This window comes from Aythya marila, assembly GCF_965140915.1.
Source record: "Aythya marila genome assembly, chromosome: 7".
NCBI classification, from domain to species: domain Eukaryota; kingdom Metazoa; phylum Chordata; class Aves; order Anseriformes; family Anatidae; genus Aythya; species Aythya marila.
The window spans coordinates 24,293,712-24,311,593 of NC_139048.1; the positions used below are offsets into that span (position 1 = coordinate 24,293,712).

The 17,882-nt window shown below is 35.6% G+C and overlaps 1 protein-coding gene across 2 annotated transcripts in view; it reads right to left on the minus strand.

Annotated features, from left to right (window-relative positions):
- Positions 1 to 2,377: 2,377 nt before the first annotated feature.
- Positions 2,378 to 17,882, minus strand: part of POLR3A (RNA polymerase III subunit A) — a 37,222-nt gene continuing 21,717 nt past the window's right edge. For both annotated transcript variants that reach the window (XM_082765169.1, XM_082765168.1), the window contains 10 exons: positions 14,437 to 14,523; positions 14,269 to 14,351; positions 12,506 to 12,676; positions 11,724 to 11,817; positions 11,530 to 11,622; positions 10,865 to 11,029; positions 10,030 to 10,194; positions 9,558 to 9,689; positions 7,992 to 8,124; positions 2,378 to 5,077 (listed from right to left, as the gene is read on the minus strand). In XM_082765169.1, coding sequence (XP_082621295.1) covers positions 4,929 to 5,077; positions 7,992 to 8,124; positions 9,558 to 9,689; positions 10,030 to 10,194; positions 10,865 to 11,029; positions 11,530 to 11,622; positions 11,724 to 11,817; positions 12,506 to 12,676; positions 14,269 to 14,351; positions 14,437 to 14,523 — 1,272 coding nt within the window. In that variant the 3' untranslated portion in view covers positions 2,378 to 4,928. The remainder of the gene's footprint in view (positions 5,078 to 7,991; positions 8,125 to 9,557; positions 9,690 to 10,029; positions 10,195 to 10,864; positions 11,030 to 11,529; positions 11,623 to 11,723; positions 11,818 to 12,505; positions 12,677 to 14,268; positions 14,352 to 14,436; positions 14,524 to 17,882) is intronic.

Below are 17,882 nucleotides of genomic sequence, written 5' to 3' on the forward strand. Positions count from 1 at the left end.
CCACACTGCTAACCAATACTTCTCAGAAGTGAGCAAAACACTGAATAACAAATCAAGCCTAAGAATTTTTAAGTCTGACAGGCCTAATTCTGGCACCATCTGAGACGGTTTACCACAGTGCAGTCTCACTATTGCTTTTGCATTTCTTGGCAATTCTCTTCATTTTGTTTTTAAAATCTGCATGTAATATTTAAAAAGGGGTGCATGCAGATAAAACAGTTCTATGTATGGGGATATTAACCAATCAACACCCACTTTAACGTGAAGGAGAAATAAATAATCCAGATACCTGCTGCTTTCACAAGAGCTTCATTTCTTGTCGACAGTGTCTCCACCAGATGAACCATAGTCACCACAGAGGTGAAAGGAACCTGGTATGAAGTCCGGTGAAGTATACCAGCTTTCAGTAGACAACAAAAGCCAGCCACAGCGGTGCCTGTACATCCTCTAGTCTTTTATTTATGTCTTCGGACTCCTCCACACGAGCCAGCTTGGCTATCAGCAAGCTCATAACGCTATGGTGGCAGACATACACTGCAAACCTCTATATACACATATACATGTATGTACATTTAATTTTACGTGGAATAGTTTTCCAAACCTTTGCAAATTCAAACCTTAGCAAATTATTCACCTGATCTTCATACATACTGTATCCTCTCTGCTAGTGTGAATGGTACCACAACTAGAAACTTAGTTGATGTCATTTCCATACTGTGGCCTAGCAGCACGAGTTACAAGCTCTCATTCAGAAGAGCCCGTGAACTCAGTTACACATCTGAAATGCACTAACAAAACAACAGCATCCCAGTGGGTTTCGGGCAGTAACGGGGAAGTCATCTTTCATAACTTCGCTGTTTAAAATTGTCAGTACACACAGAAGACCACCTGTTTTATATTGTTTTCAGTCCTAGACATTGGTCTCATATCTCTCAACATCACCTTCAAGCATTAGTAATTCAGTCTTGCTCAGGAGCTCTGTGGCATCTGCAGAATACAGAATGCTACCCTACCCAGCAAGCTGCCAGGGCTTCATCCTTCAGAGAAGCTCTTGCAGCTACAGTTTTAACACTTACAGAGACCAAACACACTATGGAGTATTTAAACACACTACAGAGACCAAGTGCAGATTGTAACAAGCATTTCTGCATGGAAAGTGCCGCAACAGAAGACACTATCCACTTTCATAGTACATATACTGCTCTCCCACTTGTAAAGAACAGTTAAGTACTTCAGTTCCTTTAGGAATGATTACATCTCTCTATCTCAATGCCACATGTATTTATTTTTTTTAAAGACAGATGGGGCAAGAGATATGGAAGTCCTTACTCGATCATGAAAAAAGCACGTGTGGACTTCCTTCTCTCCTTATTTCCTTAGTGAAACGTACTCTATTGTCCTCCTTCCCCATGTATACAATTTTGCAAGTTTACCTGCCTTCTTGTAGTTCTGTTTCAACTCCAACATTGCAAAAAACTGATCTTAATCTAAAAACGAGAATTGCTAAATCTGCCCAAGCAGATCTTTTCCTAAAGGAAAAAAAAAAAAAAAAAAAAAAAAGAACACTGCTCTCTAGTGGAAGATTATCGTATGATCTAGTCTCTAGTCATGCCTTACAAAATGCTTCAAAGCTTTCATTTTATTATTTACAGAAAGACTTCATTTTTACAAGCACTTACATTGAAGTAGCAGCACTGGTTCATTTTATTTTATTCTTTCAGATTGTCCTGTGAGATTTGGGTATTTATTCTTTCTTAGAGATAAGTTTGCTCTGCCAATCAATGCTGTAACCACATCAAAGTGACCTGTACTTTTGCATTAAAATATTAATTTATTTTCTAATTTTATTCCTTACGATTTTTCTGTTCTTAGTAGTCTGTTGGACAATTTTCTGTTTTTAGTAGTGACAAGCTTTTCTAGGTCACAATGCACAGCTGTAGCTAGCTATCTTGAAGATAAAACATTCATGAGTTAAACTCACAGAAGAATTTAGGCACATAAATGGATACTACTAAAATCTTTATGCAGTATGCTATGGGCTTTAAAGACATTCCTATCTGCAAAGACTGTGATACCAATAATACCAAATCAAAGACTGCCTATTGCAATGGCTACTTCAAACATATTTTTTTTCCTTCCTCTGATAAGGACATGGCATAAACCCCAAACTGACATTTACTTCAAAAGTACAGCAGTAGTACATGAAGCTATCATTAATGCCTCTTCGCAGCTACTAGAAACTTCACTTCAGGAAACCTCGTTAATTGTCAACAGTCTTAACTAAGTCGATGAGGGAGAGACAGGTCAGGTCACCCATAAATTAATTATGCACAAATTATAATGCATCAGTAAACAAACACAAGGTTTACATTTTTATCTTTGCCTCTTTTTATTGTCATAGTAAAGGCAATGATAACAGATGTAATTCACCAAATACTTAAGACACACAGAAGAGTAAACCCACCATTTAAATAGCTTAATTTCTCTACATTTACAAAAGAAAACTAGGTGGATACTCATGTCAGCACAAACCTCACCCGTTTACAACTGTAGAAGAATCTTTATTCATAAAAACGCCAAGCTCTTTCATCAGAACTTCCCACGATAAAACCAAGCAGTTATCCACAGCAAAGCTTTACCGGCTCTCTCCATTTGGCCTCTACCTGTCATATACTTCCATCTTTAAAGACAAATAAAGCTAGACTTCTATTAAGACAAACTCTTACTTGGCAATCTCACAGAGATTACAAAGAAAATTTAAATTTATTCTGAATTCTTTAATTATTGCAAGAGAGATGGCAAAATATATATGGCTTTCAGAGCAGGTACCAAATGCCCAACCTTTACCCTGGAGAAATCTAGGCAGAGGTATATCTTAGTATATCCTACAGAAAAAATATAAAAACATCTGAGAACAGCTATGCGTAATTTCACACCGTGTCTTCACTGCATAGAAGAAGAATTAAAAACAAAACAAAACCCTAAGAACAATGGCACCCTCAACTTCAACCAACAGGTTTTACATTCTCTTAATATAGCCTTACACTTTTCTTTTGGTTGCCACATGAAGACAAACTGCAGCACAAACTCATGGATTTTCAAATGCTAGATTATTCAACAGCCAGCTTTTACTTTGTGAGTGCAACACTTCTCTTGTCTTTGTTTCTCTCTAACCTTGACCCATCATATGAGCACATTCAATATCCAAATACTGCTGACAAGAAAAAGAACTAAGATATTTGCCCTCTGCAGCGCTAGAGTAAATTTAAACATGCTACACTACAATAATTAAAAATGTATATTCATTCTGAAAACTTGTCTAATAGATGAAAATACTTGAATCAAATTATTTCAGGTCCACACATGAAAACAGCTTCCTTTTTATTCCTGCATCACGTATCAAAACAGAATTAAGTTGTTCCAATAACCCTGCTTACTTACGAAATTTCCCAAACTAAGCCTGCTCTAAGTTGCAGAGGCCAGCAGTAAAACAACTGCTATAATATGAAAAACTATTTCAGAATTGGAACATTATTCTAACAGTCTTCACAGAACATAGTAAGAAGTTCACAATCTGCCACTTGTTGTAGGTGTGTCCTAAACCAGAATCCTGGGGGAGGGGGGGAAACCATTTCCTGAATAGTAACTTTGGATAAGGGAAAAATATTTTTAAAAAGTGAGCAAAGAGCAAATACTTCATATACTTTTAACAACACTCCTGAAGTTAGCATAGGATGAATGAAATCAGAAACGAAGTTCTACTTTTCTTGAGGTACACTTCATTCCTAGGAGCTGTAGAACAACCTCTGCAGCGCCTGCTTAAATGCCTTTTCTGTGAGCTTGCACTGTACATTAGGAACTCTCAGGCAGGTGTTTTTATCAAATCTGAATACAGAATTGGTCGAATACTGAGTTAAGAAGAACTTGCACACATTAATAGTAATGCAAATAACAAAAAATAAAGCAAGCTGTCATACTGCACATATTTTATCGACTACTTGTAATTTACAAAAATATGTTTATACTACAAATGCCTCCTCTTCACCTTCACCTGTAGCCAATATTACAGCTTCACTAAGTACACAATTCTCATGGTCATCAATTCCCCGGAATTTCCTTAAGCCTCCAAAATTCATACCGCCAGTTCCCAGGAAATAATGAGCAAGTGTTGTGGATTATTTTCCCAAGCATTTGTGGGTTTACTATGAAGCTTTAGCAATCCTGTTTGTCTACAAGAAGCTCCAGTTGCCTACAGAACCACAATGCATGGCAACAGTAGCTTTGACACTTGATATCCACCCACACAACACACAAATTTCCAAGTACAGCACTTCTTTTCCTACAACACCATGTTTTAACATGCATTTCAATTTTCCTTCACCCATGCCACAAGAATACCTGAAAGAGAATTATTTCTCATCATGTGTTGTAAGCTAGCTATAGGTAATTTACTAAAAAACAAAACAAAAGAAAAAAAAAAAAACAAACATGTATGTTGTAACATATATTATATCCTGAACACTTTATTTTTTCTTCATAAGGCAGCATAAAGTACCTGTCAAAATTTCAGAACTTGACTTGTGGTGGTGAGGAAGCAAACTTGCTTCCTCCTCTACAAACGAGCATCAACTAGCCTGGGAAGTCATTTTCATAAGGTACTGACAGTGTCAGGTCATTCCAAAGCATGTTACTACAGGAAGAAAACCATCAGCTGAAATCCACCTTAAATGTATTTCTACTCTCACGTGCAGAGAAGCTTCTTGTATCAGAGTCCGTACAAACAACAGATGGTAAACAATTGGGCTACTCTTCTGCTAGTATTTCACCTACCAATTCAGTTATTGAGACACGCAGCACTGATAAAACACTTTCTTAAATTATGTTTTCTTGCTATTTCTTGTTTTTCTATCTGTTATTATACTCGAGTGCTACGTAACAATCGGAATATGAAACTCATTATTATCAAATATCAGAGGCCTCCTAGAAGGTGTTGATTCTTTGTCTGCTTTGTGCAAAAGTTTAAAAAGTCCTGTTCCAATATTCATTGGAATTCCCATGATGATGCATTCAGAAACACCTGGGGAGGGGAAAAAACAAAAACAAAAATACATTGAACACCCAAATAGTAAAGACCCTTATATATTTTAATTTGCCCATTCTGAACACATTACCTATAACATCTCTTTGAACCTCACATCTGAAGGCCAAGACTCCTCACTATGTGAACTTAAATGTTACGGTTATCAGAATGTTAGATCATTATGTTACTTAGTTGGTGCTATTGCTATTCTAGATACCCAGGGAAAAATTCAATCTAATCTAAACACGACCTCTAGCAATGACAGAGCTCCAGAAGGTTTGTTTTTTGTTTTTTTTTTTTCAGAGAAGACATGTTCCATTTGGTGCCAACATAAGAAGGTACCACAGCGAAGTCACTTCATATTAATTTTTTTTACTAACTCAGTGCAAAGACTTCAGTCAAATCTGACCAAGCTCCCTTGAAACTCCTGCAATTTCCTGTTAAAAAGGTGTACTTACTACTTTAGTTTGGATTTTTTTTTTGATTTATTTATTGCATTTTCATTATTCAAAAAGAGCTTGGTTTGAACTCAAAGACTTAGACTGTCTCTATTATTTTTCATAGCTACAAAATTTCACAGCAATGTCCTGACATATCTTCCAAATACACTGATGTATACAATTCTTCTAAAGAATATTCTATATTAAAAGTAAGCTGCTAGATACCAGTGTTTTTACTTCTGCCTACAGTTACAATCCAAACACAAAATTTCACACATACTCAGGAACATGAGAATACTGTCCTTCATATAAGCATTTAAAAAATACATCTGTAAGTCATAAGGAACAGTACATCTGAATGCACATCGTAGGATGAAAACTCATTTCCTTAAAGTTCTGGCAAGATCTGATTATTTCTTCCTATGCAAGTGAAGATTCGATATTTTCACTCTTAGTCCAGTGTTGCATTTCTACACAGCATTATGCACATAAAAAAAAGAAGAATATGTAATAGAAATCTTAGGCGTTATTGTAAATTTAGTCCCACCTCTTTATGTACCCTTAGAGCATACATGTTGCAATGCATAAAGGAAACACCTTTCTTAAACTTAACTAAGTAAAGCTTTCCCAGTTTTGCATAATAATATTTCAAGGTGAGCCAGCCTCTGAACCATGTGAACAGCATTTAGATTTTGGAATTCCTTCTCCCCTGCCAATGCTTGCAATTATATAACCAGGAGCCCTTCCTTCCCACTTCCTTTTGCAGCATCTAGCAGTAGTCACATTGAGCAGGAGATGTATGGACAGAACATGCTGCTCATATATAGAACATACATAACCAAGGATGTTATATATGTTCTCAGTTTAATGAATTCTAGGAATCCATTTTGCCCACTGAAAGGTGGCATCAGCAACTTGCAGAAAAAAAAATACATCATCTTCATGTACATAAGGCATGAATCAGCATTGCCCGTTTTTCTCAAAGGAAAAAAAATGCCTCTTAAAATATGAGAAATTCAAAGGTGTACAACTACTTCCAGACATTCTGGAGAATCACCTATGCTGATAGTGGGCACATGCCCACTTTTCTTGGCCATGTTTATATGTTTTCCTGCTCTGCAGATGCAGAATGTGAGATACTCTTTTCATAGCAATTCAAAGAGATAAATAGTGATGACCAGGTCAGGCAGCAGCACAGCAATTTTTCTTATAAGCAATCCAGTAAATCTCTTCTGTTTTGGGACACAGACAACCATTTTCTGTTTTGTCCACTCTGTTTCCTTTCTTGAACTAAACCATTTATATAGAAGACAACACAAAAGTATCTTTGGTTTCCATATCATTCAAAACAGGATCTTACTAGGTCAGTAAGGACATAATCATTCTGCCATAGGATTTTTGCTTTAACCCTGGGCAGAATGATAGAAAGAATTAATAAAATCCCACCCACTTGGGAGGCTGGAGAGCCTCCAGTGACTTAAAATGCAGACTAGTAATACAAACATTTCTAACAGATTCCACTGATTCAGAAAACATTCCATCTACAAAGAGCTGACTGCCCTTTTTAAGACCATCAAGAAATACACACAAACTAACAAACCTTAACCTAACACAATCATATTTATACTTCAGTAGCACCCAGAAACTCTAAATGAGTAGTTACAGCTCCTGGACTGTAGGCCTTAAACACTTGATAAAAAGGGTGAAAGATATTTGACTTCTTTTCCCAGTTTAACTTACTAGATAGAGACTTGTTAACAAATAACTCCAAAAGGAGAATGAAATCTGGGAGGAATGTTGTTAAAGGAGAGGAAAAACAAAACTAAAAAATATTTCCATTCCAAATAATACATAGCAGAAATGCAAAACTGAGACAAATGTTGAAACAAATTCTTGTCAGATTCCTTCATTACTTCAGTGAAAAGACAATTTACTGGACATTAATGTTATCTCTAAAACTTAAAAAAAAAAAAAACATATTTAGAAATAAATTTCTCAGGACAGGGACCATCTCTGTTCTGAGTACTGACAAAATTCACCTATATTACCTGAAAAATAAATGTCTTTCTACTTCTCTGGAAACTTAAATATTAAGTGGGGTACTAGATTCCTTAGGTAGCTCTAGCTGTTGAAGATGCACAAACTTTTGCAATTGAAAAAGCATAACTACTGATAATGGGACAAATGTCCTGGTATTTCCTTTATCTAAGTAGTGAGAGTCAGAAAATCCACATAAATCCACGTCTACTTTAAGGAATGTAAGACAAATGTCCAGCTGCTCTCAAAATCTCTGACGGAGGTGACAAGTAGAGAAAAATCCACCAAATTTCTAGGATCAGGAACCATGGATCAGCCTCAGACCTGAAGTCTTTGACACTTAAGCCGAAAGGCTAAAAAATCTAATACGTGTTCATGAGCTTTACAGCTGCTGAATGAGGACCTCAAACAGCAACAAAATTTGCAATACCTACCACAAACAGAATCCTTCTGTCCAAAGTAGGCAGCATCAAAGAGATGGTCTGCAGTCTTTTCAAAAGAAGCCAGCATCAACACACTTTCCTTCATTTTTGCCAATCCAAACCTGGTAATACCCAGCACTTCACCCTTGAGTGATAGAGAAACCCAAAGAAAGACTCTCATAACAGTGGCTCAAGTTATACTTGTTAAAGAAGCAAATCGTGAACAACAGAGATGTGTTTTGCACATGGAACAACTAGTAAATGAAGTACTGTCTATAATACAGCAGTTTTGTAATAGGCTGCTTCACAGCTAGACATCCAGAAGGTTCTGTAGTAAAAGATATTTCAATAAACCCGAACAGAACACTCATATACTACAGAAACAGTTATAACTGTTATTAATACTCTTTCTTCAGAAAGTATCTTACTAAGATTGACAGAAACATGGACATGAGAAAAAACAGATCAATTAGGTTGCAGAGCCACAAACTTCTGTAGTCTCTCACAGCAATGCTATGAAAGCACTATACTCAAGCTACTGCCTATTGTCTACTGATAAATTTGATTTCAGCTTCCAGGAAATTAAAGAACATGTAAAATCTTTATTTTTTCACTCTCCAGAAAAAAAAAAAAAAGAAAAAAAAAAAGAAAAAAGCTTTTCTTTTTAAACTATCTTGGTGTATCTCTGCCTCTTTCTAACAAACATCCGAGTTATAACTGACTCTGCAGTTTTGTAGCACAAGTCAGAAGTACAGACAAAAGAATGCATGCATGCTAGGAGTCCAACAAGTGTAAAACAGTGCACTCCAATGCCCTTTTTCCTCATTGTGTGGCAGCTGTGCACAGCCAACCCTGGGGACTGTTGCAGCTCAGTACAAAGCCCTACAGTTTTGGGAGAAGTCTCAACTTCTCCATCCATTTTACCCAAATTAAACCCTTGTCCTCTGGCAAAGAGCAGCGGAAAAACTGGACTTCACTAAGTGTACTTATATATACCTTTATAAAAAAACAAACAACCCCACCCGCCCCTCCAAAAAAAGAAAAAAAAAAGCAACACAATACACCACCACCATTTCAGATGCAAAGGAAGAAAAAAAAAGTTAATAAAGAATGGATAGGATGCTTTTATTAACAAGTTCTGGAAGCCTGTTTGTACTCTAAACGTAATCTGATTCCATCTAATGTCTGTATTCTTAGGCTCATCTACACAGTGCAGCTGCTATGAACCACACCCCATGTGGTTTTCTGCACAGCAAGCCTTAAATTGCATGGATGGTTATTCAGACAGTTGATTTTCATCCTGCAATTTTTAAGCTTCAGATTTTGAATATGAAACTATGATTCTCTACTCCTTATATCAACTTGTCTTCTATCAAAATAGAATTTTCATCTGCCCTCCAAGAACTAGATAAAACATTTTTGTTTGATACACAATCAACAGTATTTGGTTTGTACCACTTACAATTCTTTAAATCTGTAACTGGAGTTCCTGTTCTTCAGACCTGTTCTTCTCAAAGACAGTAAAATTAATTTGTATAAGCAGGTCAACGTAACATTGAAAAAAAGCACTGTACAAACCTTGTAAGTCATTAGATCAGACAGTAACATAACATGTCTCCTGTCAATGCTCATACCATGGTTCACCATAGTATACTGAATCTCATTGATAATGGTGGTCCGAGCAGCTTCAATTCCTAGTGTTTTTTCTACCTGCAAGAAAGATCAAATAGACTTCATAAAAACGTTGGAGCACATATGTTCCTGGAACAAATACCATCTGATGTCAGATAACACTCTATTTCCATTATTATCATTTTGTATTTCTTTGTTTTAAAAGTATTTATAGAAAAAGCTTTGAAGTCTGCTGCCAGACAAATTATTCTCTTGTGTTAATGCATTCTGACAACTATTAGTGAAATCAGACTTGATTAGATATAAATTGTGGCATCTGAGCACAAACAAGCACTTGTAATCAAGATTCTACTGGAAAAAAGAAAACAACACAAAAAAACAACAACAACAACCACCACAATACACATTTAAACATTACCTCATAAGTGTTGTTAGAAGACGTTTTTGTGCCTTTCACTCCATGAGTAGCCATAACAGCTCGCAGATTATCACCTTCAACTAGAAGTTTGTATTTTTCCTTACCACTTTGTTCATCGATATGGATGACAGCTCGGGAAACCTCTGGTATACCTTGCACTACAACCTTCACAAAACAAAAACCCAAGTAACTTTGATGCATAGAGTAATGCAATATAAAGGACTGACCCCAATCAGTATTCCAACTGATTTTGAAGCTTCACTCTTTGGTGTAGATAGTGAGTTAAGATAGATATGAAATCAGATTTCACTCTTAAATATGCCAGTACAAACGTAATGTTCACACCGTACTATTAACCTTACTTAGTACCTACATTTTCTATTTCATTCCAAATATCCTTACATTCAAACCTATCTCTCTGAAGAGTAGGTCCACACAATTGCAAGTGCATCCTGCCAATTGTTAGGTTCACTCATCAATATTTTTAAAAGCAAGAAGTAGACAGTTATCCTCACACAAAGCTGCAAAAACATCAGATACTGTCAACGTGGTTCAACTCTAGATGGAGCTACAGGAAGATAATCAGTTCATACATTTACAGCTGCTGCACTCAGAATGCTTCAGTAAGTGTTGTAACGAAGGCTAGGTACCAAGGCTTCTTTTTTTATTTATAACATTTAGTGGTGGAGTCTTAGTTTCAACTGCACATCAGTAATAAATGTGCTCAAATTACCTTCAATCTTGTCAATACTGATAAGAAATACTTCATCTTCCCACTATAAAACCCCAGATTATTGTTACTAAACACCTCCTAAAACAAAGTCCACATTTTTACCTTTGGTAATTCCTCTTTCAGGGACTGCAATACATAATACATTGAACTCTTGCTATTTTCACGAGGGGTCACACATACAACTGCTTCTCCATGGACAGCAACATCCCCAGGCTTCACTCTGAGTTTAGATATGCAAATTGAGTAGCGCACAGTCTCTGCATTCACCTGCAGGCAAGAGTTAGTCAGCAAACATCTAAATATCTCTCAATATGTCAATGTGCTCAAAGACATGCAGCAGTCAATATTTCTGCTCTTTCAACAGAAAATCAAAAGTGGAATGTAGAAAAAAAAACAACATAAAACCAATTACTCTTACAAGTTACATGACATACCATCCTATACTGAAGGTACATACAGGTTAGTATGTTCCTAACAGACAGACAAATAAAATCATTCTTGTATTGAAAATGACACTAAGAAACTAATTCACATTCTAATTTCCAAATAGAGGAAAATAGAGGAAAAAGTTATCTGATTTACAAGTTTGTTTGTTTGTTTGTTTTTTTAATTAAAAAAAAAGACACAACAGATTTAATATTGGCACAGGACATCCTTGGTTTTCTTTCTATTTTCAGTTTCATGGGTCTGATTTTTGTTTCCGTGCAAGGAGTAAAAGACCTGGATCCTTCCCAAAGCACATTCTGATTACGAGCTCAAAAACCTACCTCTAATCTCAGTAGTCTAATGCGCTCTAGAGACAGCTTCACTAGGATGAAACAATCATCTGGAAGAAACACTTCTTCAATATATTCTGATATCTTAAAAAGGACAAAACAGTTAGTATGTGAAAACGGTTAAAATGCCCTATATTGGCTAACATTTACATTTAAGGCATTACCAATAATACAATATTTCCTACCTCTCCTAATAATGTTTTCTCAATTCTTCCTTTAACCAGACGAGCAAAATCAGGATCATCATCTTTGTCCAACTGTGCTGTTATAATAGGTGTGCTACAAACAATAAACATGCAAGAAAACAGATTTAGGATATTGCTATGCTAGATTACAGATAGCAATTTGAATTAAAGCTTTCCTTATGAAGCTTATCACATTATCTAGATTAATATTAAAAAAAAAAGGAAGACCTTCAGCTTCCTCAGTCACTTTGAAGGAAGTTATCATTTATGTACTGCAGGATGGCAAAAATAAACAAACAAAAGAGATTATAATAATACATTAGGGACTATTGTGATGGCCTACAGAATTCCAGTACTGCTTAAGAATACCTCCAGTATACCCAGGTAGTTTTGGCTACCACTAAACAATGGTAAGCTTTGTAATATGAGAGATGCCTAACACAATATTATAATTAATTAACAAGTTTAGTTAATTTAATTTCCAAATAAATAAATAAATAAATAAATACACTACTACCAAAAGAAACAAACAAACAAAAACAAACAAACATTTCTAATTTCTGTTTTTAAACCATCACTTAGTTGTACTGAAGCTAGATTTTTCTCATTCGGGTCATTTAGCATTCAATGTCATCTAGCATGTTACCAACAACAGGGAAATGCTATACTATAAATCCCAGAAATCAGAATGTTAAAAATTCATCAGGTTTCACTTCAGCAAAGAGGAAAGAAAAAAAAAAGATTAAGAAATGAAAACCAAACCAAACCCACAATGTTAGTACCTAATTGCCTTTGAAGCATTAATAATTTCTTTGATTCTTGGCACACCCAAAGTAATGTTCATTGAAGCAACCCCTGCAAAATGGAAAGTCTTCAGTGTCATCTGTGTGCCAGGCTCACCAATACTCTGTGCACAAAGGGCTCCTACTGCAGAACCAGGCTCCATCTGTGCCCTGAGAAAGAAATGGTTTCATAAAAAATACAGGAAGATTCAGAACTCAGTAAGGCTTGCAATCCTACACAAGTAAAGACAGCAACTCTTCTGGCAGATATAAGAGAAGCGTATTACTTTTTAGAGAGGTTAAAAGGTCACCAATACTCAAAGACACTGGTCTCATTCAAGGCAAGAGCATGCCTTGTTATATACACATTCCACAGCCCCACAATAACATCCCTAACAGAAAAGATAAAATGCTTGGCTCCTTCTCCTCAAAACCATCAAGAAGTAAACTGTGGGTTTGCCATTCATGGAACTCACATACATTAGTATTTCCAAAATTCCCCTTTATATTTTGAAGCAGAACAGACCATTACTTATTTATTTAATTATTTATTTATTCTTTAATAAATTTTTATGCAGGCTGCTTCTAATCAGAGCAAAATCCAAATATTACTGCTTTCTTGTTTCCAGCGAATTCTTAAGCTATATTACTTACTTCCCGTTCAAGTTATGCATGTAATGGGCTCATTCCCACATTTGCCTCTTTCTAAAATTTCTGTTCTAATAACTGGTTGTCATTACAGGATAGAAAATGAAGATGGCTACACCATATCATGCGATCTCCAACTGGTTTACAATTCTTCCCTACAATTTTCTTCAGATCCTGAAGTTAGCGTTCTTAAGGCTCACAAAGAGTCTGATGTGATTAGCTTTTCTAGAGCAAACACAACCTCTGAACTTAAAGCTCAATACCACAAAGATTGTTATTGATTTGAAACTGACCTATTTAGGTCAGTTTCTGTTTAAATAAATAAATATAAAATAAATAAAAAAATACATAAATGAAATACATAAATAAATATATTTATAAAATAGATAAAATAAATAAATAAATAAATAAAACTGCTCATGGTCTCTTTGGAGGTTTGCAAAAATCTCCTGCAAGAGGAGGAGGAAGGGAACATGTCCAACAGCAGGTATAAAAATGTTGCTATTTAAACAATATCCTCTCTCCTTCCGAATCACATTGCTTTTGGCTTTTACCAGAAACTGCTGTCAAAATGCAATTTGTGGATATAACTGGTAAGGAAATACAGAAGAAGATTGTGCTTGCAGATATGACTAGTACTATTTCAGAAGACAGGTGCCCAAATGCAAGCAGATAGATTTCTACACTCAAGTCTCCTGATACGAAGATTAAAGAAATGTAAAATATTTTATCTGCTATGTTACAGGAAACCAAAAAAAGTTAGTCATGAGGATCTTTAACAAAAGAATCTCATTAAGATTCAAGACAGAAAGATGAAAACTTCAGGTGTGTCAAACTTCAAGAACTGTCATACAAGGCTCACCACTGCCTTAACAGATCCACCTGTAGATGTTAATGCTTGACATTTTGGCATTTAACCTTAGTCTTGCAAATTTCATGTCACTGGGGAAAACTGTTTCTTGTTCTTTATTTGTTTTGTAGCAACACTAAAACCAACATTTTCAGAGTAACAATAGCAAAGACTCAGTTTTGAGTTACTCCTAGATTGCAAACAAAGCAACAGATACTAAGCTGGCAAAATAAACAAGCAGAGAGAAAACAAGCCCCAAACTTACCTCATGTATTTGTCCCTACATGTCTCTAGAAACTTCTCCAGTTGTGTTGGTGTAATCCTATCCAACTGATACAAAACTCGTGGCTGAAAAGGAAATGGAACACTTGGAGAAGGAATAGCTTATGAAGACGTAAAATAACTACATTATTACCCCATTGAAAGTATTTACCTCTGTTGTGCCATTGTCATTGATGCCATACTTGTCCCTTGTTTTTTTTATTTTCTCAGAAACACCTTTGATGAATTTTTTAATTTCCTGAAATTACATGAAAACAACAGTAAGCAAAGTTACGTTCTTCATATTGAGATCTTCAGTATGAAGGTATTTGATAAGAGATCCAAATGAAATGTTTAGAATAAAAAATTATCTGTACAATATGAAGAGAGAAACATCAAAACTTAACACACACACCAAATTCACTCTTGTGTAACCACAAATTAGTAGCAGCACATGAGGAATATGGTTGACACTGAATAAAAGCATCCTTCCTGAGCACACACTGAAAACAAAAGACTTGACAATCCTTCCTTCCTACTCACCACTCACCAAAACTTCAAAGTTCTCCCATCAAAAAAAGTCATATTAAGTAAACCCTCAAAATCATTATTTTCTGAAAATACTGACACAAAAACCATTCTCTCTCATTTCTTAGTATTCAAAATAAGTCAACGTGAAAAGACTGAAGCAATAAAATAAAGAGTGAAGAATACCTGCTGAATAGGTTTCAGAGATTTAAGATGTACTTTAACAGGGAATATGGAACAAAAAATAAATAAAATATAAATAAACACTCAAAACCGATATAAATGTATCAGTCTACCTAGTATAATTCAAATATCAACTTCTCCATGCTGTGGAGAGATCTTGCAAAAAAGTGCATTCAACAAGTAATATTAATGCATGAGCCAGTCACTTTCTTATTATGATTACGCCAAAGTATGTCTTCACTGGAACAGAAAATGAAACAAGACGGTTGGAAATATATCCAAAGTTTCTATGAAACATCATTCGGGCTTTGGGTATAGATATGTACACTAGAAGTCATGAAATATGATTAAGCTTGCTCACGCAAGTGGACTCTGTGCAAGCTGTTACCATAAGAGGCTTACCAAAACCAAAACGTGAACAAAAAGCAAGAGGGAATCATTTCCATCTACTTCAATAATGATTTAAGGAAGCCTCTGTGGAGGACCAACAAGTTAGATTTTGAGAGTCCATTTATACCCTGACAGCCCGGCCTGCTAAACAGACCAAGTATCCCCTCTTCTTCACTCAGTACTGAACTCTTTCCAACTACTGCAATAGCTGAGCACTGAAAATTACTTGCAAAATTGAGTAAATATTTGAGCATTTTGCCCTTTTTTATGACTCCATTCATAGACAATTATCTAAACACAATATATCATAACAGAATCCTCAGATTTTCAAAATCTAACACTCTTAATGGTATTCCAAGTATTTGCAGACAGTTCATTATGTTCTGTGAATACTAGCACAAAGTTCAAATGAAAGAATTCACAATAGAAATGTGCTGCTGGAATGGATGCTTCAAGTTTTTGCCCAGTTGGATGACACAAGTTGCATTCATACATTTCTGCCCCTTTTGCCCTGTAGTAAGTCACTGTAATTCACAAATGAAATATTGTGTGACTCGGAAGGTTTTTTTTGACACTGAAATCTTAAGATAATGTTTTTTTTTTCCTAAAATAAGTTCTAAGCAATAATGTGGTATTGGCAAGATTAATATTTTTAATTTGGTTGGATTACAAAAAAAGAAAAAAAAAAAAGAATACTATAGGACTGGTGAATACTGGAGAAGATCACTCAGAACACTTTATCTAGAGAGAAAACACAGCAGAGAGATCCTTTAAAAGTCACTCCACTTGGAAAGATGCTTCTTTTGTGGAGGGGTAGAAAGGGGAAAGGGAAGACAGAAAGCATGACACTAACTTCTCCCTCCAGAACAACATAGACTAAGCTCTTTTGTGTTTTCATCTACTCATACAAAACCAGGGGAATAATAATAGTAACAACCACAGGAACCCAAAAGCCTTGTTATACTGATGGAAAAATTCGTCATGTGGCCATATGGGCTAAGTCTGCAATAGGAAAGACAAAACACCAAATTAGCATTGCACAGACTGTAAATACCATTGTGGCCTATTTTATCATCAACTGTTTCTCTTTGACAGTCCCCCAGTACTAAAATATATTTGTTTGTTTGTTTTTAAACTTCTAACAAATTAAATCATTCTGTTACATATCTTCCTGCAGAGTAAATGTAGGGTACTCTAATGATACATTATTTCCTTGTACTAGAGCAAAGAAAGAACGGTGAGAAATGTATGATACATCTCTGAAGAGGAATGTTTTTCATTGACAAAACGTTTTACTCAAGCAAAAGAGAAAATTAACTATTTCTCTCAACTTTCATTTATATTTTGGCACTTCATGTAAACTATGGCTTAATTGACATTAAAAATAAAACGTAGAGACAGGCTAAGCAAAGAGTCAGCCGTCTGAGTTATCATCTTCAGTGCAATGCTCCATCAGCACAGCTATGCAGCTCCCACAGCATGCTTAAGAAGTCATTTTTCCCACAGTCCAAACCTACAAAGTTTTTTTGTCAGGACAATTTTACCAAAAAGGCACCAAACCGACTCAGTGATCTACACAGCCAACACTCAGTGAAAATAGCAGTTTGCATGCATCCAGGGTATAAAGCCTCCTCACTCAGGTACTTGTACCATTTTTACATATCTGAAGCACTGCCAATTCCAATGCTGAGAAGCCCACTGAATTACTACTGAATTACCAAGTGGTACAGAACATCCCACGTGATTAAGCAGGAACCCTTTCAAGCCCAGTCAGACCCACCAGGCAAGTTCTCCATGTGCCACTCACTGTCTAAGCCTTTTTTAGATTTGCATCACACTTCCTAGTGCTTGTCTCCTACCATCTCAAAAAAAAAAAAAAAAAAAAAAAAAAAAGATTTATGATTATTTATTTCTAGATTCTGTAGGTTTCTAATTTTTTTTTTTGTAATTTCCATATGAAGAAAAATATAAATTTTCCTTTAGCTGTATCTTTATATATTCAAGTATGCTTGCATTACAGCATTAAGCCCTGATGAGCTGTTCCAGCCAACAATATACTTTTTCATCAGTTTATTTCCCTCCAGTGCAGACACAGCGCAGGCTGAAAGAATGCTAATCTGCTTGAAACAGGCTATTTGGACGTCCTGTTTTCTAGACTGAAGTGGATAAAGCCATTATAATAACCTCCTTGTAAAATAACAGCAGTAAAAATGTCTCTGTTCTGGAAGGGAAAGGTAGAGGAAGGGAGAGGAAAAGATCAAAAACCTCATGTTAATATCCATGCAAATTCAAAGAATGCATTTTAGAATGGAATGTTGTGTACCAAAGGAAAGGTTCCTCAAATTCTCAAATTCTTCAAAATCTTCCAATTTGACTCTGGGAATTAATTGATTCACGGTTGTCATCACTAAAAAAAGGACTCGGTCAAATTATTGGGATGAACACCTACCTTAGAATTTAACAAGCAGTAATGTATATATGCTAATCAGTTACTTTAGCACTATACACACATCTTTA